A 9,298-nucleotide genomic window follows, 5' to 3' on the forward strand; every position below is an offset into this window, starting at 1 on the left:
TGTATGTACGTCAATCACATATAGTTAATGACACATTCTGGTATGTGTACATCAGGAACCAAGTTGGCTAGCAGCAGAGGACACAGACAGAGAATATTTGTTGCAGAATTTCGGCCAGACTCTGATGTGAAATTTGTCACCTGTGGAGTGCAGCATGTCAAATTTTGGACTTTGACAGGCAATCAATTGGTTGGTCAAAGAGGCTTGTTAGGAGGAAATGGTCGAGATGTCAGTGAAGATGCAGTCAAGATGCAGACTATGTTATCAGTTGCATTTGGAGCAGTGAGTTGTGTACCAATGAAAATAGAAGTTTGTAAGTGTAGATGATGATTTTGTAGGGCGAGACAACATTTACTGGCTCAATGAGTGGTGATGTTTATGTCTGGTCAGGTCATGTATTGGCTCGTACAGTAAGTCGAGCTCATACTGGGCCTATCTTTGCAATGCACACATGTTTAAAAGATGGACTAGTTGTCACTGGTGCTAAGGAAAAGAGGTCAGCTGCAAGCTGGCAGTTTATTCTTATTGTGCTGAATTAGCTTTTTTTGCAGTGTAACTCGTGATGGTGGCTGTGTCAAGCTATGGGATCAAGAAATGAAGAGGTGTCGATCTTTCCAGCTAGGAAAGGATGGGCCACTTCATTGTGTTGTCAAATCAGTATCAAGAAATGGCAGAGTATGTTAACACAGTGTGTTGAGTTTGTGAATCTATGTTGGGAGATGTTTTTCAGGGCAAGATTTTGGTTGGAACAAATGATGGGAATTTGTTTGAAGTTGTTGAGAAGGGAGGCAGCTCACAAGTAAATTGTTTCTTGTACTGTTTTTATTAACGGTGTTCAGACATTGCTTTGTGTTATAGATGCTGCTTTCTAGTCATGGAGAAGGAGAAATGTGGGGATTAGCCATGCATCCTGGAAAGCTTCAATTTGTTACAGCCAGTGAAGACAAGAGTGTGAGATTATGGGATATAGGGTCAAAGGTATGTACACAATGAATTGCTTCTCCCTCATTCAGTGTAATATCACAATACAATTATTTTAACTAAAGGTTTTGATAAAGAAGGCTGATGCTGGTGCTCCTGCATGCTGTGCTGGTTTTTGTCCTGACGCGTCTCTTATTGCCACTGGATTAACAAATGGCGAGTTTCTTTTACTGAAAGGAGATACCTTGGAAATTGTGGCAAGGAAGAGAGATCGATGCTCAAGAATTCATGACATTCGGTTTGATGTATCAGTCTGTTATTTATGCACTTGTTTACACAGATATTTTTAGCTTTAGCCCTGATGGTCAGCTGTTGGCTGTTGGAAGTGATGACGGTAGTGTAGATTTTTATAGTATTCGGCCAGGTGCACGACTTGCAAGAGCAGGCTACTGCAAGAACATCTCAAGTGCTGTTCTACAACTAGACTGGTCGGAGGATAGCAAACTGATTAAAGTCTCTACTTGCACTTGCAGGGTTTAGTATTTTCACTTATTTTTTCTTCTTTGTGCAGGTGAGCACCAGCACATATGAAACATTGGTTTTTGCAGCTCCTAGTGGGAATCCTGTGTCAAAGCCGGGAAGTACAGTGTGGGCCACATGGACCAGGTACACTAGTAGCTGCTTGGATGCTTTGGGGCTGCATGACCATATATTGTGGTCATCTGATATAGCGTCCTTGGTCGAGAGGTCGTTGGAATTTGGCCAAGAAATGCAGACAAAGCAGATGTGAATTGTGCTCATCTGTCTCACTCTGCAAAGTCTCTTGTGACGGGTGATGACTATGGTGTTGTCAAGCTATTTGGTTTTCCTGTCACTGAAAAATATGTGAGTATGATGCTGGCAGTTGCGTATGTGTTCATGACAGTCTCTTGTGGCTTTACTGCAGGCAAAGCACAAGCAATACTTTGGCCATTCTGCACATGTTACAAATGTGAGGTTCTCACATGATGATAAGTATTTGGTGAGCACTGGAGGTGATGATTGCTGGTAAGATGCAGTGTAAGATGAGATTATGCTATGCAACTGTTGAATTAGTTTATTTTTATAGTGTGTTTGTGTGGAGATGCCAATGATGAAATTCATTGTGCTATTGGTTTGCTGGTGTGTTTGCTAATTAACTGTTTCTTAGTAAACAATTTGTTACGTTAACAGCAATGAGAGTAAGATTATCCAGTTTTAGATAGTTGTTTATGGATGACATGATTTTAATGTATGGCGCTGCGACATAATTAGATGCTTAACTGTACTAATTGAACTGCTGGACTTCCTTGCGGCGTATGAGCTATTTCTGAAGTGATGGGAAAACTGGTTTGCTGTAATTTAATTGTGAGACAGACTTTGCTGACTTTGATGAAGTCATTAGTAAACTGTAACCTTAGACTTGTTGCAGTCTGCTGAATGTGTTCTATTTTGCTCATTCCATATTTGCAATCACTTCATTAATGAAACAACTGCAAAGGTTTTTATGTTTCAGACATATTACAATGTACAAGTAATGCACATGGCACTGGGTTTGTATAGATGGTTTAGTTTTGCTGACATAATTTACTCTGTCAGTATCTCTGTGTCCTTATCTTTTATGATTACTATCCTGAGGTAAAGGTTTTGAAATTTGCAATACTACAACATTACAGAAACCAGTCATAAAGGGCAGTATGGACAGACGCATCATCTAAGCTGTTCAAGTTCCTCAGTTTCCTGTCTGTCTGTCTGTTTCTCTGCGTCTGTCAATTCTCTGGTTTTCTGTTTTTTCTCCTAATCTCTACATGGAAACACAAGGCAAATAAGTGGAAGTTCACAGGAAACTGGTGCATGTGCTGAAAGGAGTCTTGCAAGCAGATAAGAGCTAGTATTAAAACGTAAACAGTTCAGTTTATTCATGCCGACTTTAAGTTGTGCAATCCACATCTGGATAATGAATGATTATTAAGCACTTCTCCAGTATTTCTTTAATTCAGCTGGCCTGGGAATGCCATTCTTGTCATGACATTGTTTTGCTAGACCTACTGGACTACATAGACGTCAGAGCCGGTCCAAACCATTTCAAAAAGTGTACTTTCGATCTAATATGCTACAGTTGACCAGCCTATCAAGGAGGTACAATACTCTACACCCCCCTGAACATCCAGTTTTTGCCACTGTATCAAGTTGCTCGGTAAAAAGAAAATTCATAAATCCTTTCTCAGCTCCATGCACATTGCTGTTGTACGTACACCTATAATGACTTTATAGCAATCGACCTTGAAGCCGACAATAAGTAATTAATTAATGCTCTTTGGAAGAGATCCCTGCATATGCTACTAGAGAGCAAGTGAAGTACAGTAAGTTACACACACTACCACTGCAAACGAGCTTGAAGGACGATCTAGACGGCACCTGCAACTGCTACTGCAACAACAACAATTTAGTTCTAGAGCTGCAGCTGACAGTTGCATTTGGCAGGAGTTATAGTTTATATCAATAATATTGGTGAATGAAATCATTGTCGCTTAGTAAATGAGTTTGAAGTTAGCACTATGGAGTTGAAACGTCAGTTTAGGTTGATGTTTCTACCATATGGCTGCTGGATCTGCTTTCTCTCTCCGCTAGTTTTTACTGAAGTTCACTGGGACGTTCAATTCAAGTATCTAGCTGGTGACGAGTCGAGTGACTTTATCTGTTTGTATATTTACCAAGTCAATTGTTTGGACAATCTGGGTGTATGTCACTGCATTTAGTGTTTGTTAGAATGAATATATTACTAGGAGACATCGATCGGCATTTTTAGCAAAAGGGCAAGTTAACTGCTTCATCTCCGCGAATAACTGTGGAGACAGCACTGAACGGTGGCTTCTCACTCAGTCATTATTACAGCAACGTAACTATTCACTGCAAGCTACAACCGACAGTAGACGAGACAACTCATGCTGTTTGTGTGACCGGCGAGCTCTCCGTCGTCGGTAGCAACTTGACTAGGCAGCAATCGGTGTTTGTGTCTGATTGCGGTTCAAGGTTTGCGTATGATTGTGTTGCCAGTGCTAGTTGCCAATCTGAGGCTTCTAGAAGCCAATGTGTCGATGCATGGAGACCATATAAAAATATCTCGAAAATTTGGGTCCTAGACGCTGTGCTGGAACGCGGGTACGACTTGATTGTTACCGTGGAGGGTAGCGCAGGCGCAGAAATACCACCTAAAAGGTACGTAGTACTTTAATTTGAAGTAGGTTACGCATCATTGTATGGATGACCCTACCGTGTTTCTCACGCGGGTCCAGGCTCTTTCTAAGGATGCCATCATTTCCTTGGTCTTTCCTCGTGAGCGACGACAATTTTCCAGATGTTCACGCTACTGAACTAAACCCCGTCAGTAACAGAGACATTCTGTTACCAGCTACCGGTAGCCCCACATCACTGTTAGCAGTGAACTTAGAAAGTTCCTTCTTCATATCGGGTGACGGCTTCCAGACAGCGCACTTGGTGGAGGTACTGTACCGAAATATGGCACACTGTACCGTTAGTATAGTGCTTGGCGTAACTACTAAAGGTGTTAAAACTTGCAGTACAGCACCACGTCATGGTATCGTGAGCAAGCGCTTCGCAGTAACTTCACTGTCGTCCAGGTGATTGGCTTGTCTCACAGAATTCTGTTGTCGACCTCGGTACGCATGCAAGTCTTGGCACATGAACACAGATATCTAGTATGATAGAGTTTCGATCTACTTCTTAGAATGGTTTATGGGAAGCAAGGTGGGATGAAAGTAGTCCTTGGACGTTATTCGGTAAGAATTGGGTAACCACATATCGTTTATCTTTGTGCACGTCTCTTGCTGATCAGTGTTCCACGTTAGAGTCTCTGAGCGTCGTTCTAAATCGATCCGTCACATTGGAGCTAGTCGATTCTCCGTACTCGATTGTAAACGTTATTGCTTGGGACAGAAAGCACTTGTATGTTGGTAATATCGATCAAGGTTAGAGAGTGACTGCTCTGACGCATCTACCCTATATACCAAGCAAAATCCACCTTGTCCTCGTCAGGTGTGCCCTTGACACTAACAGAAGTGAGTAACAGAAACGAAACAAGTCTATGTTTCAAGCTTGGTGAGGCTGCAAGATATTATCACTATTTTATAGTTGATTGAGAAAGATTGAGTTTTGCTTTTCAGAAGTAATGTTATCCTCCTTTGATTGCCAATTGATTTCATTCACAATCAATCAATTACAGTCGAGCGAAGGGATCGCTCTGGTTTGGATCGGCAATGACTACATCGTCGTCCAGATTGGTTTGTTTGAAAGAGTACGGCACGGTCACACTCTGATATAAGCATAATCTAGTAGATCGCGAAATGTCAGACTTCCAAGTTGTTGCGAGCATGCCGTCCTGTATCACCTCGAACGTAACCGGTAAATCAAAAACGATATTTTCTCCTCCGGTTGTAACAATAGAAAACAATCTACGGGCTCTAGGCTTGTTGACTCAATCGAATGTTCTTGCCGGTCAAACTTGCCGTAGTCTGAAATTGTATGGAATACGGTACGTCACGACGCCGGTGCCGTACCTCTTCGCCTGGGGCAGCGAACTCCTCGTCAGGTGCCCGCATTAACGTGGCCATGCAATTATTACACACACTCATTTCATTATGTTGTAGTTTTGATGAAGGTCGAAGTTACTACAGACTTGCAGTTCTGACCGGCCAGCAAACAGCTCGATATTTTGCTTCGTCCACGAGTGGTCATTACGCAGTCGTGGTCGACGGCAAGGTTACATGAAGCACAAGCAGCATGCAATGCCAAACTCAGCTCGTTCTAAGCAATTCTAGCTCTGTTTACTAGATTCTACTTGGCCACGTGAATAACTACGGTGTCACATATCTGAGTAGTGCAACGAACCGTACGTATACGCACACCTATGCATACTTTTTCTCTCTTGACAATCTACTACACACGGTACATGTTTTTCAAGATATCAGCATATACGCTAGTGTCGTTATTGTCCTTTTTTCTAAGATTTCGATCGATCGAGGAAACCTATCCGACTCGACGTGCGTCGACAGAAAGCTCCTGTGGAGTGCAGACTCGTCTTACAAGAGTGGATTGCTTTCGACTACATGCCAACGTGTCTCGTGGCAAATAACGACGTGGTCTGGACCAACTACATCATACTTTACTCGCCAGCACATCACGAAGCAATCGGCCATTGCGATGAATGTGTCGCTGGTGTCTTCTGCCAGTGACGGCTCGCAGCGCATAGCAAACAGCAGTAGTAACAACCGGCATAGAATTCGAACCATGCCGGTAGGTCGAGTTGTCAAAAACGACCGCAATTTTTGGTTTGAAACTACAGCGACCAGCGACCCGGTCGGAATATGCAATGAGACAATGGTGTGGGAACGAACACTGCCAACTGTGATCTATCTCAATCGACATGACGTTTATCGCTTTGTTATCACGTTTACGGACAACTGTTCTGAACCAAGTACGTCTGGTTTACTCCAAGAAACGTTAACGTCACTTTAAATTGAAAACGTTTCGTTTGTATTAAAAGGAAGAATAGAAGAAGAGTGTTTTGATCAGGCTCATTTGTCTATCCACGCCACGAGTCGTGACTACCTTCGTGTTGTCGTAAAGAAAACGGTCAATTATGTCTACAACAGTGTTCAGTACACGGTAGCATATAATCTCGTTCATAAGCGGTATACCTGTACATACATATGCGAGTAGGTCGAGGTTCGAGATCGCGGTGCTCAGACCCTGCAGCATCGGCCTGGTGAAGGGATGCTGACCAACGGTTTGCACCTACAGGTATAGAGCATGTATAATGTCATTTGTGAGGACACTGAGTCGACTGCTATAGCACTTCATCTAATCAACAGGGATGGCACAGATCAAGAAAGTGTATTTCAAATGAGACAAATAATATGTTGGTATGTGACAATCAATAATTATTGTATGATGCGTGACATTCTTGTGGCTACCGTTAATTAATTAATCTAGTACAATCACCCTCTGACAGTACAGTTGGGTTGTCCACCAGGACTGCGTATCTCGTTTGACGCTAGATCGACTGCCGCAGTCTCTGATCCACATTGGAATGAGAAGTGTGACGGACCGCAGCAAATTAGTCCATGTTTTGATTACGAAACTGGTAAGAATTTGTGCACTAGAGTACCAAGCTGCGTAGGGACTTTATACAAACTAAAATATTTCTCAAATGAAAGCCTCTAATTTGTTCTTAAAGTAATGGTTTCTACAACTACGGTAGATTCCAGATAATTTGACCGCAAAAACCTCCTAGTTACTGAACACTTCATGTACTACAAGCCTGCGTATGCAGGAAGAGTTCCGCATGGGGCTCAATGAGCCATGCTCCTCCACTTCAAATAATATATAGAGTATAATCAGGGTATGTGTGTGACTGTCAGGGAATGTTCCAAGCAAAACTGAGTACATGGGCCCCTACTATTAAGGGCAAGTAACAAAATTTATCACAAGATATTGTAACAGAGTGTAAGTGATACTTGTGACCTTGTTACAGTGTTCAGACCACAGTTCAGAGTTGAGGATCTTGTGACTGAAACTTCTAGTTTATTCGATAACTTGTACAGTGTGAACGTTATTGGTATGGGAACTGGATTGACTGAAACGTCGATTACTTTGTTCACTGATGCAGAAAGACTCAACTACAATTCAGTAAATGGGTACCACCCTTTCTGATAATTTGTGTCTGCACTGACTTATTGAACTGGTAATCTGAATATAGAAATAGTGCACTGTGGACAAGGTCTGATGGACAAACAACCAGAGGGTCTGTTTTCCAAGGAAGTACCATGAATGGAATAAGGTGTTGATACTATTCTCACCACACTGGTTTGTGATGAATAGTCGATGTTTTACAGTTGGGTTTGTGGTCCTGGCTCCCCATGTAATGAGCTCAAACCAGCTAGTGCTACAGCACCAATCAAACTGTACCTACTGATAGAATTTTCAAATAGGTAACGTAACATATGAATTACACAAATGTCTTAGTAAACGAATGACGGGATTTCTAGAAATGTGAGCCAAGATTACTGTGATTTCACTTTTCAATTTATAATTCAGCTCAGGTCTATCCCAATTGGATCTATAACCACCATCACTGCCTTACTGGTACTGGAAACTCAAACATGAAATAGCTGACAGCAAATATTGTGAGTGACCATGCTGTTTTACAGGCAAGTTTCTCGTCATTGGTCACCCTGTTGCTTGCTATGTACACGTTTCATTCCTTTGCAATTGGAAGCAAACTGCAAACTTTGCTGCATCGAGTGCAGCTTTGGATGCATCGTGCTCTTCAACGATTTAGAGTGCATCCAGCTTTTGCCACTGGAGAAGGGTGACACCAAGATAGGATTTGGAGAACTTGTCTATACTGTTATTGCTTGCTTGTTCAGACAGTCAATTAATAATGTAAATTGAAGTCAGTGAACATTTTTGTCTTAGAATATGGTAGTGATATAGTCAATAACTTTCTTGTTACTCTTTGAGGCTGTTTCTATTCTTATGCAGTACAGATGTGACTTATCGTATAGAACTGACAAATAGTCAAACTTTTGGGTTACAAGCTGTTCATAGTCTTCCAACTTCCCACCCTCTGAGTACATCAATTGAGTCCTCCTTTCTCTTTTTCGCTATTTCCCAGTCTGCTCATTGTCATAGCCTGTAAATACAAGAGACTATAAACTATTCTATCACCTGGCCAAAGCAGTCTGCCAATGACCAGTTTGAGTTGGATTGATTTGGAGCTTGGATGATTCACCAATGATATGGATATCATCATTTGTCGACATGCTAAAAAGTGACACCAGACTCAAAACTTATGGCACTGGGTAATTTGGGGGGTTTCTAATGAAATTGTTATAACTGGGCTTTTGACTATTACTAAATTGACAAAAAGGAACTGACTTTTGTAAGCCACTGTGACATCATGGATCCAGCAAGACAATCCTGCTTGGAAGGAGCCTCCAGCTATTCATCTGATCTGTTTAGCTCCAAACACAGTCGATGCAGAGAGAAGTTATGGTCTTACAACAAGTGTATATTAGCGATAAGGTAAAAGATGACATAATTAATTAATGCTTTGCTTAGTAAACCAGTCATGACATACTTCGTCAACATTTAGGAAGCAGTACTAGGTAATAATTAAATGTACAAAGATATGTTGATTTGATATTAATACAGCAACACATTACATGCACATTTATAATAGCGTCTGGCAGCATACATTGACTGGTCCCACCATATTAGGCACTCACAGCAAAAACAGTTGCTGCTTCAAATGAGGTCTACAGCCCATTCTGTAATT

General features: G+C 41.7%; 3 protein-coding genes and 1 long non-coding RNA gene across 4 annotated transcripts in view; all 4 read left to right on the forward strand.

Moving 5' to 3' along the window:
• The window catches only part of LOC134180283 (echinoderm microtubule-associated protein-like 6), a 29,288-nt gene extending 26,834 nt beyond the window's left edge, over nt 1–2,454 (forward strand). The window contains exons 26-36 of the mRNA XM_062647406.1: nt 56–282; nt 339–496; nt 552–675; nt 731–799; nt 859–978; nt 1,047–1,219; nt 1,272–1,434; nt 1,493–1,587; nt 1,653–1,806; nt 1,868–1,968; nt 2,030–2,454. Of these exons, the coding sequence (XP_062503390.1) occupies nt 56–282; nt 339–496; nt 552–675; nt 731–799; nt 859–978; nt 1,047–1,219; nt 1,272–1,434; nt 1,493–1,587; nt 1,653–1,806; nt 1,868–1,968; nt 2,030–2,054 (1,409 nt within the window). The 3' untranslated portion in view covers nt 2,055–2,454. The remainder of the gene's footprint in view (nt 1–55; nt 283–338; nt 497–551; nt 676–730; nt 800–858; nt 979–1,046; nt 1,220–1,271; nt 1,435–1,492; nt 1,588–1,652; nt 1,807–1,867; nt 1,969–2,029) is intronic.
• Nucleotides 2,455–3,497: 1,043 nt separating this feature from the next.
• LOC134179340 (uncharacterized) lies at nt 3,498–5,561 on the forward strand. Its single transcript, XM_062646207.1, has 9 exons — nt 3,498–3,680; nt 3,749–4,158; nt 4,236–4,443; nt 4,521–4,619; nt 4,688–4,739; nt 4,809–4,928; nt 4,996–5,058; nt 5,124–5,240; nt 5,296–5,561. Exons 1-9 carry the CDS (start codon nt 3,498–3,500, stop codon nt 5,559–5,561), a joined length of 1,518 nt encoding a protein of 505 aa, XP_062502191.1.
• Nucleotides 5,562–5,652: 91 nt separating this feature from the next.
• On the forward strand, nt 5,653–6,147 carry LOC134179272 (uncharacterized). The gene is made up of 3 exons (XR_009969858.1): nt 5,653–5,718; nt 5,791–5,904; nt 5,965–6,147. It is a non-coding gene; the product is annotated as an uncharacterized LOC134179272 (long non-coding RNA).
• A 135-nt stretch (nt 6,148–6,282) lies between these two features.
• LOC134180374 (cation channel sperm-associated auxiliary subunit gamma-like) lies at nt 6,283–8,544 on the forward strand. The gene is made up of 10 exons (XM_062647522.1): nt 6,283–6,433; nt 6,503–6,624; nt 6,679–6,759; nt 6,831–6,881; nt 6,952–7,102; nt 7,493–7,655; nt 7,718–7,798; nt 7,854–7,949; nt 8,007–8,103; nt 8,169–8,544. Exons 1-10 carry the CDS (start codon nt 6,337–6,339, stop codon nt 8,331–8,333), a joined length of 1,104 nt encoding a protein of 367 aa, XP_062503506.1. The 5' UTR covers nt 6,283–6,336; the 3' UTR covers nt 8,334–8,544.
• Nucleotides 8,545–9,298: the final 754 nt, after the last annotated feature.

Source organism: Corticium candelabrum, chromosome 5 (assembly GCF_963422355.1).
Source record: "Corticium candelabrum chromosome 5, ooCorCand1.1, whole genome shotgun sequence".
Classification (NCBI taxonomy): Eukaryota; Metazoa; Porifera; class Homoscleromorpha; order Homosclerophorida; family Plakinidae; genus Corticium; species Corticium candelabrum.